The sequence below is a fragment of the Perca fluviatilis genome, chromosome 2 (genome assembly GCF_010015445.1).
Source record: "Perca fluviatilis chromosome 2, GENO_Pfluv_1.0, whole genome shotgun sequence".
NCBI classification, from domain to species: domain Eukaryota; kingdom Metazoa; phylum Chordata; class Actinopteri; order Perciformes; family Percidae; genus Perca; species Perca fluviatilis.
This window is the reverse complement of record NC_053113.1, coordinates 29457443-29477602: the sequence shown is the minus strand read 5'-3', so window position 1 is coordinate 29477602 and position 20160 is coordinate 29457443. Positions and strand designations below refer to the sequence as shown.

General features: G+C 43.1%; 3 protein-coding genes across 3 annotated transcripts; 2 read left to right on the top strand and 1 right to left on the bottom strand.

The window, feature by feature from the left end:
• Positions 1-48: 48 nt before the first annotated feature.
• On the top strand, positions 49-8510 carry LOC120545693 (scavenger receptor class F member 1-like). The gene is given in 12 exon segments (XM_039780248.1): positions 49-403; positions 717-778; positions 905-1006; positions 1408-1948; positions 2035-2203; positions 2205-2254; positions 2607-2735; positions 3487-3593; positions 3960-4071; positions 4402-4526; positions 5361-5498; positions 6579-8510. Coding segments are annotated over 12 exon segments (2754 nt in total). The 5' UTR covers positions 49-305; the 3' UTR covers positions 7700-8510.
• A 216-nt stretch (positions 8511-8726) lies between these two features.
• Positions 8727-12351, bottom strand: LOC120545685 (vitronectin-like). The gene is made up of 8 exons (XM_039780241.1): positions 12200-12351; positions 11579-11698; positions 11039-11491; positions 10790-10929; positions 10532-10688; positions 10253-10405; positions 9641-10156; positions 8727-9057 (listed from the first exon to the last, which is right to left on the bottom strand). The coding sequence occupies exons 1-8, from the start codon at positions 12255-12257 to the stop codon at positions 8939-8941; spliced, it is 1716 nt and encodes a 571-aa protein (XP_039636175.1). The 5' UTR covers positions 12258-12351; the 3' UTR covers positions 8727-8938.
• Positions 12352-13370: 1019 nt separating this feature from the next.
• On the top strand, positions 13371-19369 carry LOC120553635 (NAD(+) hydrolase SARM1-like). The gene is made up of 8 exons (XM_039792271.1): positions 13371-14527; positions 15313-15931; positions 16029-16241; positions 16888-16979; positions 17059-17385; positions 17523-17712; positions 18035-18156; positions 18553-19369. Exons 1-8 carry the CDS (start codon positions 14058-14060, stop codon positions 18662-18664), a joined length of 2145 nt encoding a protein of 714 aa, XP_039648205.1. The 5' UTR covers positions 13371-14057; the 3' UTR covers positions 18665-19369.
• The last annotated feature ends 791 nt before the right edge of the window (positions 19370-20160 follow it).

Sequence of the window (20160 nt, the reverse complement as noted above, 5' to 3'; positions counted from 1 at the left end):
TTCAACCATCTTTAAAAAGCTCTGTGTCTGGCTGAATAGAAGGAAGTGGCTCTGACTTCCCCAGGAAATGGAAAGAGGAAACCCGGGGGCTTCGACCCCTCTGGCTGATGTGGAGCCACAAGACGGCTCACAGCAGATAAAGAAGGAGGGAAGGGTGGAGGGTAGACAGAAGAGAGAGATACTGCCTCTCATTGTGCTCCCCTTGACTGGAAGGAGAACAAGTTGAGAGGAAAGTCAGGAACAGACTGGACATAAAGACGTGAGACAGAAAGGTATTCGGTTTTGGTTTTGGATTTTGCGTGGAGATGAAGCTTCTCCTTAGAGCTCTGAGTGCTCTGCTCTGCTTCTCGCTGTCCTCCCAAACACTGGATCCTGATGGGAGGAACGTCTGCCACAATATCAGGTACACTTTTACTTTACCTTCACTTACACCTGTTTGGATTATAACAAACAACAACAACACAATATTAGTAGTATTCCTGTAACTAATTATAGTTCCTTTGAGCCAAGGGATTTCTCAAGGAGCTCCACCTTCTCTAGGAGTTTAGGACTGTCCTGCAGAGCTCCTTCATCTGAATGAAGGCTATTTCATGTCTTCATTTCTTTTCAATTATTTTCTGAGGCTATCGCTAGTGTTTGTAGTTAACATTTTTCCTGCAGTGTTTTATTTGCTAAGTTTCAGATTTGTCAGGCTGATTTGATTATTTTATTTTCAGGGACCCCTCCACCCTGGTCTGTTGCACTGGGTGGCGTCAAGAGGGAAAAGAGTGCACCATACGTGAGTTTAACTATTCGAATGGACAGCAATCTGTAGGAGTTTTATTTTTACGGCCTTCATATTTGCTTTGTTTTCCTGGTGTCTCATTCATTCACTAATATGCTGTGTGTGTTTGTGTGTGTGTAGCTGTGTGTGACGGTGAGCAGGCCTGCCTGAAGGATGAGATCTGTGTGTATCCTGGAGTGTGTCGCTGCCCACCTGGCTACTACGGAGCTCACTGTAAAACACGTGAGTTACAGTAAACAACAGGAGCTGTTTAGCATCAATTTATTGAGGTGTCTGTTTTGTCAGTTTGATTTATAATGCACTGAATATTTCATGTTTTATTGTGTAAAAGTGACTACCGTATTTCGGGTAACTTAAGATGAAACTAATAATGTATTTATGTGAAATGACAGCATAAACTAGTAAACTGGTGCTTTGGTAGACCTTTTAAATTGTGATATGGGGCCCCAACTAGACACCGTTTGGGGTCACAATCCAAAAAGATTGGGAGTCACTGGTTTAATCTTCAACAATGCATACGTTGTATTTTATTAACATTATCATATGTTTATATGAAAAATCTTAAGCTGAAAAGTGACCATTAACTATAGCTGTATTCCCTGTGTTTGTCTGGTTGTTACCAGGCTGTCCTTCTGAGTTCTGGGCCCCAGACTGTCGCCAGGTGTGTCAGTGCTACCCACACGGCCGCTGTCACCCCGTCACCGGTGAGTGCACTTGCAACCCCAACCGCTGGGGTCCACTGTGTCAGTACGCCTGCAAGTGTGCCCGGAACGGCCACTGCCACCCGGTCCATGGAAACTGCACCTGCAACGAGGGCTGGTGGACGTCAACCTGCTCCAAGCCGTGCCTGTGCGTCAGCGCGGGGTCTGTGGGCCCTGGCTGTGACCAGCTAACAGGCCGGTGTCAGTGCAACAGGGGCCACTGGGGGCTGAAATGTCCCGTCACTTGCAACTGCTATCTGTCGCCATGTAATCAGCGTACCGGTGTGTGTGAGTGCGAGTCAGGCTGGTGGGGTCCCAGCTGTGACCGCCGATGTAACTGTGACCTCACACACAGCAGCTGTGACAAGGCCAACGGGCAGTGCCTGTGCCACGCAGGGTACCAGGGTCTCTTCTGCAACCAGCCCTGTGAAGCTGGGAAGTACGGCAGTGGCTGTAAAATGAGGTAGGTGTCAGTAGATACAGATTTGTTTAAATAGCCTACCTGTGTGTTACTGGTAACCCTTTCCTTTTTTTGTCTCTTGTCCTCAGTTGTGGTTACTGTAAAGACAACCAGATCTGCTCTGCCACTGATGGCGCCTGTGATGCCTGTGAATCCGGCTGGAACGGTACACGATGCGACCACCCGTGCCCAGCTGGTTCCTATGGTGACGGCTGCCAGGAGAAGTGTCCGCGCTGCAGAAATAACGAACCCTGTGACTCCCATAACTGGGAAATGTTGGAGGTGTGACCCTGGATGGACTGGACCCAGGTGTGCATATGTGTTTTTGGCATACATGAGCATGTTTGACGATGTGCTTAAGTCGCAGTTAAGGTTAACTGATCATTTGTGGGTTTTTCAAAGTTTATGGTATGCTTTGGAAAAAAATTGGCTGTGACATAAAGTTAATGCAGTTTATAGTGAATGTGCTAACATGTAAAACAAATGGTATGACATTTGAAGTATTTGGTAAGTTTGCGTGAAAATGCTCCTTGATCTTAAATGCTCCTTAGACTGTGAAAATGAGGGTAAGTGTGTGTGATAAACAGAAGTATTTTTTTAAGGTTTAGGATCAATGTGAAATGATTATTTATGTCCTTGGGTCATTGCTCCCTGTCGCCAGGTGTGAGGAGGCCTGCACTAACAGGACGTTTGGAGATGCCTGCAGCTTCCTGTGTAGCCCTTGTTTCCATGGTAACTGCCATCATGTGACAGGAAGATGTGTCTGTCAGCCAGGCTTTCAGGGAGAGAGGTGAGCTTAAAGCAGTGTTGAAAACTGTTTCATTCTATGTTTTGGGTTTTTAGACATAGCTGTTGTGTTATGAAAACCTGAAAACGGCCGTAGTGTCGGCAGATTGATTGGCTGACCCTGGAGCATTTATGATACATTTGTTTGCAAATATTTAAACAGAGAAATGCTTTCAAAGCATACAGTGTGAGGTTTTAACCACGTTGATAGCTAAACAGACCTAACTAGGCCAACTCAAAAACAAACATCACTTTAGTCTAGGCTGCTAATTGATACATAAACTATAGTTTTGTTTTAAAAGGTTTTGCACATTTTAACCCCTTAACTACTAAACTGAAACTTCCATTAGTTTTATTTTTTTTAAACTTCCATTACCATTGCGTTGTAATGCAGGCGTGCACATCTCTGGCATCTGGGCCTCTAAACAGCACTGCAGTCATGAACTGTGTTCTCATGAGATCAAACCCAGAGGAAAACAGAACAGGAAAAGATGAATTTGGTTTTGTTTCTTAAAACTAAAGATGGAGACTTTTCAACCCCAAATAATATGTATGCAATTTGAGGTTAAAACGGGCATAACTTCCATTATGGTCCCTTTAATTTTCTTCTCTATGACACAGCAATGTTTATTACAGTAGTCAGTACAGTATATTTCCACTGTGCACTTAAAATAGATTATGATTCAGTTTTCATACACAGGTTATTTAGTTTGCTGTTGTGATGTAATTACATGACTATATGTTTTTCTTTTTAGCTGTAACAGCAGCTGCCCTGCCCCGCAGTTTGGCCTCAACTGTTCCTCCGTCTGTGACTGTGGTGAGGGGGGCGGCTGTAACCCAGTCACTGGTGTCTGCCCCAACAGTACGTCCATCCATCCATCCATCCGTCCGTCCATCTGTCCATCCGTCCATCCATCCATCCATCTATCCATCTATCCATCTATCAATCCATCCATCTATCCATATGTAGCTGTATGCTGGTACATGGATTAGTGTATGACCCTAAAGGGCATCACGTGTGTGTGTGTGTGTGTGTGTGTGTGTGTGAACGTGCACGTTTGTGTGTATGTGTGTGTGTGTGTGTGTGTGTGTGTGTGTGTGTGTGTGTGTGTGTGTGTGTGTGTGTGTGGTGTGTATGTGTGTGTATGTGTGTGTGTGTGTGTGTGTGTGTGTGTGTGTGTGTGTGTGTGTGTGTGTGTGTGTGTGTGTGTGTGTGTGTGTGTATCAGGTGGCAGAGCTGCAGTACTAGCAGGTGTGCTGGTTCCTTTGCTCCTGGTACTGCTTGCTGTCCTCTGCTGCTGTTTATGTTGTGGAGGAGGTCCTGTTGATGGCAAAGACAGGTCTGTATATTTACTTCCCTCTGTCGATATTATGTTCACTTAGCATACTGTAGTTTGGGCTTGGAAAACATTACCAACTTTTATTTGTCCGTTGTGAAAATAAAAGGCTTTTACTTGGATTTTGAGCCAAGACAAGCTGTGAGCTTTTCCCTCTACTACAGAAAAGAACAGGACATTATTTATGTAAAGCTACCCAGAATCCAGAAGTATTAACTTAATAATTCTTCCTTAACATTTGCAATTGTGGTATTATCATGACATTTCGGTTTGTGGAACGATTCAACTATGGCGCTGTGCAAAAGTGTGGAATTCTTACAATTCTTTTTCCAGGGCGACTGTGGCTGATGGAGGCTTGTCAGTTAGGATGAAATATCACGTCTACAGCGTCCTGGCTAACATCGGTGCTGCCCTCCCCTGTATTTCTGATTGGTCCTCTGGCCTGCCTCGTGTCACTGGTCAGTCTGACAACACAGTATTTCTAGTATAATGCTGCATAAAACAGTGATACATTGTAATTTGTGGATTGTGTAGAACAAGATAGACCATTTTAAAATTTGCCATCAATGACCCCATTGAAGAGTTCAGTTGTTCAGTTATTTTTTAGTGATATTATGATGCATGTTCACTAAGTGGGAACTATTTGAGTGCTTTCAACCTTTATTTCTGTGGAGGAATGGCTGCAGGAATTATTAAGTAATATTTAGGTAACTTGCTGAAGGGAAGGGAGGTGTGAAATATCAAAGTTTAGTCACTTTGCTCAACCAGTTACTCACCTGTTTATCAATAGCTCACCTGTTTTTCAGGTCAGCGCTATATTGACCACCAATTTGCACCTCAGGCTAAAATTTAACGGTTTATTCCTGATTTATGAAGTCAATCAAGTTTGATTATACAGCTTCTTGGGAATTCAATTAAATAGATACATTTATCATGAAATGTATCCTTTCTTAATTCAAAAAGTCCCCCCATCTGTTTGGATTGGTGAAATATTTGAAGGAGGAATTTCTTCAGTATTAATACAAGACAACGGAGCTAAAAACACAAATATCTTCTCAACATATCCCACAACATGGACAGACTTTTCAGTGGGGAACATAGTTTACATCAAACTAAATATATAGTGTGTTAAATGTGTTTCTTAAAACCTTAATAACCTAAAACCTTTTTAATAAAGAACAAGCCTTGTATTGATTTGACTAACATTATGTTTTATTATTTAATCTATTTTTCATGACACACACACACACACACACACACACACAAACACACAAACACACACACACACACAGTGTCTCACCATGACCCAGAGCTGACGTTCAACCACAGCTTCATTGAGCCTCCTTCCTCTGGCTGGGTGACTGAGGGGTCGTCCTTCGACACTGATGAGGAGGAGGGAGAGGCGCTCTACTGTGTCCCTCCGAGAGAAGGTAGGAACAGGGATACACCCATAGGCTGTTAATATTAATGGACAGAGAATGTGTGACGTCACCCATTGGTTTGTGGAGATCTGTTATGAGTCGTCGAGTTTGCCGTTACGGGCGCAGCCATCCTGGTTGCGGATGTGAAGATTTTAGACGAGAGGGAGGAGTGAGGGAGGAGCCATAGACTGTTGGGTGGTATCTGACTGTTACGTTAGCTGAGAGTTGGCAACACTGCTTACACTCTATATTACGTTACACACAGTGGCGTCGGACTGGGGGGAAAAAGGGGACTGAGTACCCAGGGCCCTCATGTGAGGAGGGCCCAAAAAAATGCTAGAATTAATAGCTGTGGATGCGGGGAAGGGCCCATAGAAAATGCCTTTCTACAGGGCCCAGAATTTTGAGCTACGCCCCTGGTTACACACTTTCACTGGCAATCTGGATGCAACTCCTGCTGAAAGGTAGCCTACATAATTCGAGGTAAGATTTAGCTTCGCTAAAACTATACTGCTGCCTCTTGTAGAGTGTCCTACAACCCGAGCGCTGAACAAGACATTGTGCCCGACCAAAGTGTCACTGTCACTACGACCCAAAAATGAAGTTCACGTGCCATGGATAAGCATTGCTAAACCTCTGTCATGATTGACAGGCCACGAACTGTCAATCACATCATAGCCACGCCCTAAAACACCCACTGCTTTATCGTCGATTTTAAAATCAACGAGACCATAATTTGAAAATTCTGTATTGTAGAAGACTTAAAACTAGCGATTAAGACCATAAACTCATTATGAAAATGTTTACTGAGGTAATAAATCAAATGAGAAGTGGGTCACATAGACTTCACATAGACGACCTCCTTTTGCACCCGCACATGTCGGCCGCTGCTGGAATTCAGATAGAATGCAGGTTTAAGGCACATTTGCAGCACTTCGCCAAACCGGATGCTTCGTCCATTAATATTTACAGTCAATGGATACACCAGACTTTACACTGCCCTCTTTTGGTGGTGAATAGAACTGCCACTGCATACTTCCCACTCCATCTATTCTAATGTTGACTTTTCTGTCTCTGTCTCTTTGGCAGACATCCCGTCGGTGGCGGGCGGCGAGTTCCACGAGATGAGCTCGAAGTGTAACATGTTCTTAGACCCATCTGGCTTCAGCAGTGAGGACATCACCTCAGCCTTCAACATCCCTCGCACCTCCAGCATCGCCAAGTCCAAGAGGCCATCTGTCTCGTTTGCAGAGGGAACGCGCTTTAGCCCCAAGGAGAGGCGTGGCTCGGCTCAGGACCCAGGCGCTCTCCCTGGACACCCACGCAACAAACCCAAGTCACCGTGGGGAGTTTTGATGCTGTCTGCCCTCCAAAGTCAGGGAAGTGCAGCTAGAACTGGGGACGAAGATGGTGCCGAGGGCAAGGAGGGGGAAGATGAAATGGATGTGCAGGCGACAGACAATCAGGAATCAAGCTGTGAGGCAGGGGACCAGGAAGTAGACAGAACCTCTTCCCGGGCCACCCTGCAGGTCCCTGGGGCATCAGGACGCAGGCGGACTATGTCCAACACAGCTGCTCATAAAGGGACCCAGCTGCCAACATCTGCCTCTGATGCTCAGGTGGGGGTCTTAAATAAGGTCACCACAGTGTATGTGACTGTGGGTAAAGCAGGTAGGCCCGCGTCGAAGACGGAGACGAGCTCTGAAGGCCCCGTCCAAGCCATGCTGCGGCGACTCGGCAGCCTCCAGAGACAAAGGGAGCAGGAGTCTGGCAGGCCCAGGCCTAAAGGAGCCGAAGGGATTACCAAACCACCCAGGAGGAAGCTCGGCGCTCGGGCGAGTGTGTGGGAGGAGGGATGGACCCCTGGAAGCGAAGTTGGCATATGTAAACCAATCAGGAGAAAGCATGCTTCTCTCAACTCCTCTGACACAGCTTGTGCTAATGACACTCCATCATCCGAGAGCGGCACTCCAAAAAGGCCTCTGTCGTCCAATTTGCAGAGCGTGCCAGAGTTGGCTTCAGCTGATTCAGGGTCAGATCAGAGGGCTGAGGGTGGTGACCTCAGTACAGGAAAAACTGAGGGCACCTACCTGACTGTGGGACCAGCCGGAGACGCTGTGAGTCTCACTGAGGTCATCGCCAATGAAGGTGCAGTGGTCAGTGTGATTGATGAACCCTGCTATGAAAATGTCATTATTAAACACTCATAACCTCTGAGAAACTTCACATCAGCAGGTCTGATTCAAACACAACTGCATATGTATTACGCTGCAGTTATACTGTTACAGGCACAAAAGAAATTCTTGAATTATGGTGTTATTTGTTACACAGTTATGTACAAGTACAGCTCGCATATTGATATTTATGCAGCATTGTGATAAGAACAATGTTCACCTTCTACAAAATATAGATAAATAATGTATAAAATGTATTATTTAGATTGAAAGATAAATTAAATTACAGAATAAACTACAAAATATCACGCATATTTTGGTAACTCATAACAGTGCCCCTGGTTAGTGTTTCAAATGAACACGAGCAATTGAACAATTGAGCAAGACTTGTTTTTATTTCCTTAAGTGATTCATGTTGTATTACCGGTATACATACAAGTACTGTAATATCTGGGCCTGTAGAGGGGATAAACAAACATAAAGACTGGAGAATGGTCTTATTGAACATCTGGTTTGTACCAGGAAGACGAGAGTACACATCTGCAAAAATGTCATAGTGGTTGTAAAGCATCATGAACTACGTTCTTGATATTTTTATGTTTACATGGATGAAAATACAAGTGAGAACAGACTGTTGCGTTACAGGTTGTAAACATGTAATCAAATGTGACTCATCTGAATCAGTAACACATTACGTTGTTCAAACATCTGTCAAAAACCGTTAGAATTCAACAAGGTTGCTTTGTCAGTGTATTATAGAGAATTGTTTTTGCTCTCGTACGCTAGTCGGCAGATCAGAAGACATTGTAAGAATGTTTTCAGATCTACGACCTACAGTCAAAGTCCCACCTGTCCTTTACTTTTCTGCGCTCTGCCTCTGTGACAGTTTACATAATGCTGCTGTGGGGTAAAAAACCAAAAAACCAAAAAAAAAAAAAAAAAAAAAACAAAATATGTTAGTTTGTGGTTATGGATATATGCTTTTTTTTTTTTTTTTTTTTTCATTGTAGTTGTATTTATTGTAAGTTGATGTGTCAGAAAGATGTGAAAGAATAACCTAAACCAGTTGAACTTTGGCCATGTTGAGGGTGAACTACTGTGGAGAGCAGCAGCGTGTGGACTTGCATTGATCTCCAATATTTGCTTAAGTTGAAGAGCAGTTAGTTATGTGTTACACTGAGCAAGTGTGTCACACTTTCAACAGCCGACACTGCCTGTTTCAGGTAAAATGAATGATCTGTTATACAAATGTTGTCCAAATTACTATTTATATAACTACTTTTCTGCCCCAGTGGTGTCTGAACAGCCGAGCCAGTACTTGGCGATGGATCTGGGATACGGAGGCGTGGCAGGGTCAACTCTCTTGGTCCTGAGGTCCACTCTGGAGTATGTATCTAGAAAACAAGACAGCCATTATTATTTCCTCTCTGGAGCAGCTCATGGTCATGCCAGGCATGTCCTTTTTGTGTGAAGCCAACCTCACTCTCAGTCGATAAACACAACTTAACAGCAGTTTGGACCCGTCATCAGCGTCAGCATTCATCAAAACACATGTTTGTTCTTGTCTTTTTTTGTCTCGTCTTTGGTAAATCCTAAACCAGAAAACCACCAAATATCATATTAAGGTGACAGGCAGAAATACACAAGAACTGCAGTCATTTTAGGCATCTGTTTCTTTGTCATGTGGACTAGTACACAGCATGTGAAACTAGTTATAATAAGCCCTCTGTGGCTCGACAGAGCTAAGGGAAAGTTTGATGAAATTAGTTCAAATGAGTTCCTGTCTGCTCTCCCAGCTGCTCTCGATATCTACAAAGGTCAGTGTGTCTGAAAAAACTGAAACATGTTTCTGGGGTTAAATAGCTAACTTGCGCTTTGAACTTAGATAAAGCATAAGCATTCATGTTGTTAAATGGTTTTATATGACTATTATTAGCCTAAACTGCACTGCTAATGTATCTGTCCCTGATGTGTTACCTCCTTTAAAGAAGTAGACACTCTGTATGGGCAGACTCCTCTGGATGGACGCCCAGTACGACCTGTCATCTCTGGAGTCATAGTTGCCTCTGTTGTTCTGGCGGTAACCATCTCTCCGTCTGTTCTGGTCCCAGTCTTGATCCCACCGTCTGTCCCAGTCTCGTCTGAGCCTCTCCTCCATCTCCATCCTCCTCTCTGCTAACCTCCGACCCATTTCCATCCCCATCTCTGCAAAGTCCTGGCCCATATTCATCCCCCGCTCAGCCGTGGATCCCCAGTAGGCTGAACGGCTTTGCCTCCTACGACCCCACTGCTGTCCATACTGCTGGTACTGCTGCTGGTTCCACTGCTGGCCCTGCTGTTGACTCCACTGCTGGTCTGGCTGGTCGTCGTTGCGGCGTCGCGTGGTGCTCCGGGGAGGGACGTAAATTCTGCCGGCCATGACAGCATCCACTGGAGACTTGAGGCCCTTCCAGTCCTTATCAATGAAGTGGTGTTTGTCATGATGCTGAGGCACTTAAAGAAGGTTAGAAAAACATTTAGCTGTACATGTGACAACTCCTGCCTCCACCCCCAAAACAAGTACAAATGATCTGTAATGCCACAACTCACAGTCAGAGAAGAGCTCGCTGATAACACGTTCAAAGTTGTTGTAGTACACGTCAGTGTAGCGCCTGAACAGTGTGGATGGAGACCTCTCAGACATGGTGATACACTCCTCATGGGACGGCTGGTGCAAAAACTCGTACGTGTAATACTGATCCGCTGGAGAAACCAACAAGATGCCCCAAATAAAAAACTGTTAAGTAGTATTTTCCACATTATTGCATGTTCAAAACACCAAATATTCTACGGAAATGTCTGGATATATTGTGTAACGTCTGGCTGTACCTTTGAAAAAGTAGACCTTCTCTTTTCCATTGTGACCAGGAGAAGGCAGAGCAAAAGCTGCATCCACATGATCAGGAATTTTGTCAAAGCCCACGCTGATATCTCGAGGGTAGTCCTCATCCAGCACACCATTATCAAACCTCCAGTACTTGTTTCCCTAATGAAGGTTTTGATCCGTTTTTTAACATTAAAGTGTTATTACAGCAGCGGTCTGATATACATGATTTAATAATACATGATCACTTGCTGTGTCCCCACCTTAAAGATATAAGTCTTCCCTTGACAGTTGATGCGGGTGAAGGCAGCATCAATAGGCCCGCTGATGCCCCACACATCCTTTATGAGCTTTGGATAACCAGGAAGCACTGACTTCTGGTCCAGTTCAAAAAAGTACTCCCCTAGAAAAGAAACAGAAGTTCACAAGCATGTTCCCCTGCAACAGAAAGATGTTATACTTCAAGTTCTGCTCTTTATTAAATATTTTTTTTAAATTAGGGGATCACTTACCTCTGAAGGCATATATGGAGCCATTCTTTATTCGCATGAAGGAGTCAAAAGGCCTCCCACTGCAGGCCACAGCGTCTGGGTCGGGGGCTTCAGTGGTGGCTGTTGTGACGGGAACAGTGGTCGTCTCAGCTGCTGCATCAGTCTGAGAGGGTTTAGCTGTGCTGGGGAACATCTGTGTAGGTTGGACTGTCTGCGAAATGGATGTTTTTTGTGTGACAGGGATATTCTGAAGTACGGTATCCATCAGTCGAGGGGGTTTGTTCATTTCTAGTGTGGTTTCTGGATGTTGCTGTGGTCTGTGATCAAAGTCTGAGATGGGCTGTTGTGTGGGCGGAAGCTGACGACTGATGACAGTGGAAGACTGGTCGTGGGCTGAACGTCCAAGCGATGGAGTGGTAACTTCAAACAGCTCACCATCATCATCCTCTGCAAACACAAACGTGTCTCCGCGAGCTGAGGGAGAAAAGTGAAATCAATGACCATCTTTCCCTGCACCATTTAGACTGTCTCACAACGTTTCTGAGCAGAAAGGTTTCTTACTCGTCATGCCACACGTGACCTCGAAGTCAGAGCAGCAGCTCCTGTAATACTTGCACATTGAGTCACACTGGCACTTCTTCTGAGAGTCAAAGCCATTCTCACAGCGACCCATACAGGACTCTGAGGATAAAACGACAGATCAAGAAAATGGATTGTCTATAGTTTTATTGTATTTGCACCTCTGACTAAATAAATTTCCTGATTCCATGATCTGGTCATCTGTGATGGGTATTTTCACTATATTCTGACATTTTAGACTAAACAAATAATTGACTAATTATAAAAAAAATAATCAAATTAATTTAAAATGAATACAATTGTTAGTAGCCGTCCTGACTGTAATACATATGTCTGCTTCTGTAGACAGGGCAACCAGAGTTGATACCTCTGATTGGTTAAATAAATGAAGAATGAAATGAATGTATATGTTGTTAAATGTTAATTGCTTTATGATGTAATAAGGACACCATACATTTGACACAAAGTAGGCCCATTATCAAGTCTTTACTGAAACACTATGACACTACACTGAAGGACGAACAACAACTAGCAACACTCTATGTGCTCACTATACAAATACTTTTCTGAACTTTAAAAGTGATTTTTAAATGTTGTACTTACCATCTGCAGCAAAAGTCTGAGCGAGCAGAGCGAGCAGCAGGACGGCCCACAGCCTCATGTTGCCTCTGCAGTGTGAGAGGACAGACTGAAAAACTAATGACGGAGCATGTGCTCACAATCATTGGAAACATGTGTCAGTCACCCTGCTTCCTTGTTTACTTTAACCTTATTTGCAAACCTCTTTCTACTTGAGCAAAAAAAACAAAAAACAAACAGACGCACAGAAAGAGATCGATAGGAAACAAAAGTTTGTGTCCATCTGTTGACCTCGGACCATATGTTGCTTTTGCAATTTTACTGCAATCTAAAGATCATTTAGTGATCCCAGAGCAATGTTTTTCTCGCTGCAGATTGAGTAATGCTACTTGATCGACAGCATCATCCGACAGCAAATTGTTTAATTTGAGGACAAGACTAGACCTGGATGTAGTAACGTGGAGTCATTGTGAAGGAGCGGCGTGCTGTGTCGTCTAATAAAACAGTTTAACACAAGGGTACAAGCTAGAAAAGATTTTACAACTGCAGAAAAGACATAAAGACAAATATGTCAAATATGTCACCCGCCCCCGCCCCGCCCCCCCCAAAAAAAAGAAAAAAAAAAAAAACTCCACACTGCAATGAAGAAACATTTTGGAGGGGGACATAATTTGTATCCATAAAATATTTGTTTGTCTGCTGACTTAAGGCAGTCACATTTAAATATATGGAGTCTAAAAATACTGGAATCAGCATTTGAAATACCTAACACGAGTTCGCTACACATCTTGTTTGAAAACAGTCTTTGTCAAAACAAGTATAAACAATATTTGCTACACTAGTTTTTTTAGAAGTTATTTTTAATATTGTAAGTGGGCAAAATATTATCCATTTTATTCATTAGTCCATGAGGCATTACAATAAAAAATAAAATAAAAATCTGGATCAACTGAAAATTTCCCAATGCTTTTTATTTCCCCTTTAACACCAATACACTATAATATTTACATTTCACATGACCAACATACATGGGTGGAGTGTGCATAGATTCCCCCCTTAATACATTAATTAACAGTTTTCACATACATTGTAGCCTATACAACACTTTTGAAGAAACATTGACGGTGTTGCAGAGGTTTTTCTCCTCTTCCTCCAGCAGAGGGCCTACCGTGTTGTGTTTACAACTATCCCCGAGCATGATGAGCTCTGACCGGCTGTGATGATGCAGGGACGATAGACAGGAGGAGGAGGGGGTGCTTTTTTCCTCTTCATCACCGGCAGAATCCGGAGCCGGTGGGCGGCGCAGACCCCTGAAGATACAGAGAGCCTGCGGATGCTGACCGAAGGATGCGATAGCTCGGATGCTGATATTGGAGAGTGGTATCATATTTTGTATTTCTGCAGGGAGACGAACCGCCGCGGTGCGTCAGATAAGGAGTGTGAGTCTTCTTTGTCTCCAAAACACAGACAACAATAGTCTGTTTTCTTGTCTGGAAAAAAAGTGGATTTGCTCTCTACTCTTTCAGTTTGAGGCCCTGTGTGCTGAGACTTTGCCTCTTTAAGGACACTTCAGCAATTCTGTTGCACATTTGTCATCTATTGGTCGGTGGGTTAAAAGAGAAAGCAGCAGCTGTTGACTATGGCAGACATACTGTGACCTGCTCAAGATCTGCTTATGAGTCTTTATGGGGGCTTACTGTCAGGGAGGACATCGACTAGAGAGAGGTGATGTAATTTGGTGAAAGCTGTCACTTTTGATTAACAACTGACAGGCCTTGCTTGGCGCATCTGTAGGCACCAGGCTGGACATCTCTGAGAGGGATAAGAGAGGCCTTTGTAAACAAACACATTTCAACATCCACTGACGAGTTTCTGCCGGTAGATGCTATTGTCTCTGACTCTCTTCCTGTGGAGGCTCTACCGACAATTCTTCATCATGTTCAGCTCAGACAGGCTTACAGTCCCGGAATATGTAAGCCGGCTGCAGAGAGGGAGGAGCGGCTCCGGCTCCGTCTCCGAGCCCAAAGCGGTCTCTCCGGGCGTCAATGCGGACGTCCAGGCGGTTCTGGACACCTCAATCCCCGCCCTGCGCTCCGCCATCAGGAGGCTAAAGTCATCCAAGGAGACCTCTGATTCCGATGAGACCCGCAGTGCCATCGCAGAGCTCTTTCAGCTGGTGGAGGAGGCCTGGGTTTTGCCCACTATAGGCCGTCAGGTGGCCGAAGAGATCTGCAACCGGATCCGGCTGGATGGAGGTCTGGAGCTGCTGCTGCAGCTTCAACAGACACCTGCCGTGGAGATCACCTATGAGTCTGCAAAACTGCTGGAGCAGATACTGATCTCGGAGAACAGGTAGGCTACAGTGTGTACGGGGGTGGACAAAATAACGTGGACACTTGTAGGCTACAGTAGATACAGCAGCTCTGGAACAAACAAAATTGTTCCTTCATTGAAGATTGTGAAGTGTTCAATTCCTGTTGAAGTTGAGTGTTTATTATTCTCATATGGGTTCGAGGCCTTACTTTGTTTGTCCTTAATTGCATCTCATTGCAGTCTGTTTTTGTTCAGGGATCGACAAAAAAACAAAACATGAGCAACTTACAAAATCATGCAATACAATTAAATAGTAGGTGTTTCTGCCATATGATCAACTAATCATTACAAATATGGTTATATCAGGGCTGTTTTTATTGGCTTGTAAATGTTAAAGGGAGTATTCATCTTTTTGTGTCCACTCCTTATGTTGATTTTAGGGCATATTTCTGATTACTCTAATTATTATATATATCTATAATACTAAACTAAAACATATTTAATTTACGGTGACATCTCATCCTCACATATGAGAATCTGGTACTGAAAACTGTTTAGTAATTTTGCTTGATGAATGACTTAAAGGATTAATCAATAGTCAAAACTGTCCATTATGTTGATCAACTAATTCTGTTCATCAACTAATTGTCTAATCGTTTTAGCCCTAGTTGATTAATAACTTTGTGTTACCAAACACACCTGATTGTGCCTCACTTGTTCAGAAGGCCTACCTGTTTACTGTTCACTTTTGAATTGCAGTCAGTGTAGCTATCTGATTGCATGAGTCAAGTTTTGTCATCATATTTACAAACTTCTGTTGACAGAGATTATGTAGCACGAATGGGTCTGGGGGTCATCCTCAACCTGACTCGACATCAGGAAGACGCACAGCTGGCTCGCAGTGTGTCGGGGATCCTGGAGCACATGTTCAAACACACAGAGGAGACGTCTGTCCACCTCATCTCTAACGGTGCCCTGGATGCCCTCCTCTTCTGGTGCCGGGGTACAGATCCCACTGTGCTACGCCACTGTGCTGTGGCACTAGCAAACTGTGCCATGTACGGAGGCCACCGCTGCCAGCGATGGATGATCGAGAAACAGGCAGCTGAGTGGCTTTTCCCACTGGCTTTTTCTAAAGAGGATGAACTCATTCGCTTCCACGCGTGTCTGGCTGTGACTGTGTTAGCTGCAAACCGAGAAATTGAGAAAGAGGTGGTGAAATCTGGAACCCTGGAGCTGGTGGAGCCATTCATTGCATCTTTGGATCCAGATGACTTTGCCCGCAGTTTATTGGACAGTGCAGACTGCATGCAGGGTAAGACAGCAGCTGATCTTCAGCAACTTTTGCCATTACTGGATGGCACAAGAGTGGAGGGAAAGTGCATTGCAGCCTTTTACCTTTGTGTAGAGACCAGCATCAAGTCTCGTCAGCGCAACACTAAGGTACAATCGCTGTCCACCTTTCATGTAGTTAAAATCTTTAGCTAATACAGTCTTATAGCTTTGTTGTGACTGAGTTTTAATTTGTGCTGCTTTCAAGATATTTCAAGAGATCGGAGCGGTGCAGAGCCTAAAAAGAATGGTCATGTACTCCAGTAATGGCACAGCCTGTGCCCTTGCCAAGCGGGCTCTGAGCATGATGGGAGAGGAAGTGCCGAAACGTATCCTGTCATGTGTGCCTAACTGGAAAACCTCTGAAGTGCAGACCTGGCTGCAGCAGGTTGGCTTTAGTGCCTATTGTGACCGTTTCCAGGTACGTTTAACAGTATCATTACTCAACAGGCACAAGGATCTACCTATTATACAGTATGTCTGACATTTCTAACTATCTTGCTGTATAGGAGTGTGGTGGAAGTTTTCCTTGAAGCAGCAGGGTTAGTGATATTCATGATAAAATCAAAACCAATAACGACTGTTTGAGAATTAAACCAAAGTTTGGTCTTTGAGTATTCATTTACATTTGCAAATGGAGAAATACAGTTTCACAAGTACCGCACGTGTCTGAAAAAGTCTTCTAACCTAAAGTCTAAACATCCACACATCATATAGTGAAAAACTCTGTTAAGCCACCCCTCTAAATGTATCTTCTAGCATGGCCATAGTTGATCACCTTCCCCTCTGCTCCTGTTCTTTTCATTAGCCTAAACAACAATTTTATCTCAGGAGACAGAAACCTACGTAGTTCTCACTGTCGTAAACAGTCATCGGCCTTCTCCACTTCTATCTAAGCAAAAGACAACAATGTGAGAAGCTTCAGGCTAGTAAAACTAAATAACTCTACTAGGCTGAAAGTTCACGGTTGCCAACTATTTCACTTGGAGCCTTTTGAAGAAGCTAAATCTTGTGGCGTTATAAAACAATCATTAAACAAATGGTGAAAATAAAATTTGCCACCACAGGAGCTCCAGGTGGATGGAGACCTCCTGCTGAACATCACGGACCAGGAACTCAGCGCTGATCTGGGCATGACCGCAGGCCTCACTCGCAAGAGGCAAGTGGTACAAATCTTTCAACACATGAGCAATGTAACACCAGTCTAACAAATACCTCTGTTCTGTCTCATCCTGCAGGTTTTTGAGAGACTTGCGTGTGTTGAAGACTTATGCCAACTACTCCACATGTGACCCAAACAATATGGCTGACTGGTTAGTTGAGGTGGACCCTCGTTTCCGTCAGTACACCTATGGCCTTGTCCAGTCAGGAGTGGATAGCAACAATGTCCAGAGCTTGACTGATCTGCAGCTCCAGAATGACTGCCACATAGACAACGGAGTCCACAGAGCCAAGATACTCTCTGCCAACCACAGGGCCTTAAAACCGTGCCACACAGATGCCCAGCCTGCAGGGCCCGATGTGTTCATCAGCTACCGTCGGACTACCGGCTCCCAGTTGGCCAGGTCAGAACTGAAACAGGATAAGTGGAAGAATTCAGGAAGAATAAATAAGTTAAATTAGAAACCAGGGCAAGGGCATTAGGCATGTGTGCTAAAACTACATTTTTCACAGACTTTCTCGTTTCATTCCCTGTCCTAAGCCTTCTGAAGGTGCACCTGCAGGTTCGAGGATACAGCGTCTTCATAGATGTGGAGAAGCTGGAGGCCGGTAAATTCCAGGACAAACTTATCCAGAGCGTACAGCGGGCGCGTAACTTCATCCTGGTCCTGTCTGCCAATGCGCTCGACAAGTGCATGGGTGACACTGACATGAAGGATTGGGTGCATAAGGTCGGAAGTTTTCCATTCTCTGGATGTGAGGGACTTCATGTTGAAATGTTAGGGCTCACGTTTTCCTTAAAACTTTCACTCCACTGCACCTTAAACCTTATCAAGATATTCTACATTTATATCGATACAGCAGCTGCTTGTGGAATGTTAGTCCTGTCACATTCATATTCCCTGTCTGAGCTATCAGTTAAAATTACGTTTCACGTACTTATTGCAGCTAAAACGAGGGGTCAGATGATGTTTTACATCTGTGCTTTTACTTTTTTTGTCTGGACATTTCTAATATTTCATATACTCAAAAGAAGTCTCGTTAATCTTTCAGGAGATAGTCACAGCCTTGGCTGGTAAGAAGAACATAATTCCTGTCACAGATAACTTTATGTGGCCCGACCCCATGTCTATGCCGGAGGACATGAGAGCAATTCTTAACTTCAATGGCATCAAGTGAGTAACTGTATACTGTAAACTCAAATAAACCAGGCTTTGCTGTGAAAAACCATGTTGTTTTTGGTTAGCACATCTGTGTAAATGGGACAGGACATTTTCACATCACTTACCACATGGCTGTGTGGTGTACATACTGTAAAATCCCTTTCTCAAGAGGTTTAACATCTTATTTAGTTTGATTTGTAGTTGTGTGATAACTAAACAGTTTAATGCCAACATTATTAATCTTTTAAAACCCTCTTTTATTTCTGTAATGAATCATTTATGAATTTAAGGGTTAAGTTTTTATCGTTTGTGATTCGTGTTTAGGAGATCTGTAAAACATCCATTAGAGACAACTGATTTGCTTATAATGCACGTCATCAAATGCCTGTTGCCTTTTTCTCGACACAGATGGTCCCATGAATATCAGGAAGCCACGATTGAGAAGATCCTACGCTTTCTGAAAGGACACCAAGACCAAATCGACTGCCCAGACGCCTCCAAAGGGCAGAAAAAGAAATAAACTGACATAAACAGTTTGATCTCAGCTATGATAACTTTAAATTATGCCAATTCCACATGGCCTATGGTGAACAGGCCGGCAGCTTTCCCTGCTCTGCCCAAATGCATGTCAAGTGAATTTGATTATGTTTAGCTTACATGCTCACACGAAGACCTAATAGAAATTGACCTAATATATTGCAAACAATAAATTAAAATGAAAAGGGGATTTTAGATCGTATATAATAAACTGTAAGCCTTTAATGATAGTACCCTCATACTGCTGTATATTTGTAATCAGGTACAGTATACGCCTTCTGTCTCTCAGGAAAATAACTGTGATAGATCAGCTGTTATTGGCACCCCAGCAAAATCATCAATAGCAATTTCTGAAGCATCCACTAATCACAAAAATGATATGCAATCATCTTTTCTGCTCATATACTGTACATAGGACCAAAGAAGATCTCTGATCTTACTGACATTTGTGTTTTTTATGTTTGGGTTGTGATGGAAAAGAAATCTGTCCTAGCAGATGCATTAATTGTTCATGATGAGAGTATCCACAGTGGGCATAATCGAAGCTGGAGGCATGTCATATTGTACAGAAATAAACGCTACATGCTGTATGACTGCACCCCTAATTTAACCAAATACAGGTCAAAGGAGTATACAAGCAACTAAAAACACCCACGTAGTATCAAACCTTTCCTTCCTTCTGTGTAATTAATTTACCACATGAAAATTACAGCAGTCAAAAATGCACTGTTGACTCCTTGAAAAATGAAGTCTTTAAGACTACCGTTACAACATAGTGTAATACATTAAACTTTCATTTCATACTGTTGACTTGAGCTTTCATTGACCACAGTGTTAAGTCTGATAAGCAATTATTTGTTCGCTTTGCAATGGATATTTGATCCTTGTTCCCTCAGTGTATTTGAATAGAAGCAGTAAAGTAAAAGCAAAAAGAAATCCAGCAATATACAAGACACACAGAGGCTTGTGAAACTATAAAATTAAAGTGGCAGATCACGTTTAAACGTGTAAAATTGAATTCAATCAAAAGATGCATTGGCTCACATATTATTCTATACAATTATATTACTAAAGCCTGAATGCAACCACTGTTCTGCAAGGGTTTTATCTGATCTTGTCTTCATATTGTTTGCCTCTAATATCCTCTTAAAATTTATTAAAATGTGTAATTGACATCAAAATTTTAAATAGTAACACATGATTTCATTTTTATCATGTTTTTTAATGTACTCAGTGTAAAACAAACATAGTTTAGTTCCTTTATTTGAAACATGGTGAAATGTAAAGAATTTAACAAGTGAAATTCTTTGTCTGAACTTCACTTAATCACATGTGACATGTAAACAGAAAGAAATTGAACCATCATCTTTATAACAAACTATCCAAAACAATCCAGTTGTAATCCAATAAATAAAATGATTGCAACTCATAAATATTGCACAACTGATGACAACGAAGAATATATACGTAACTACCGCG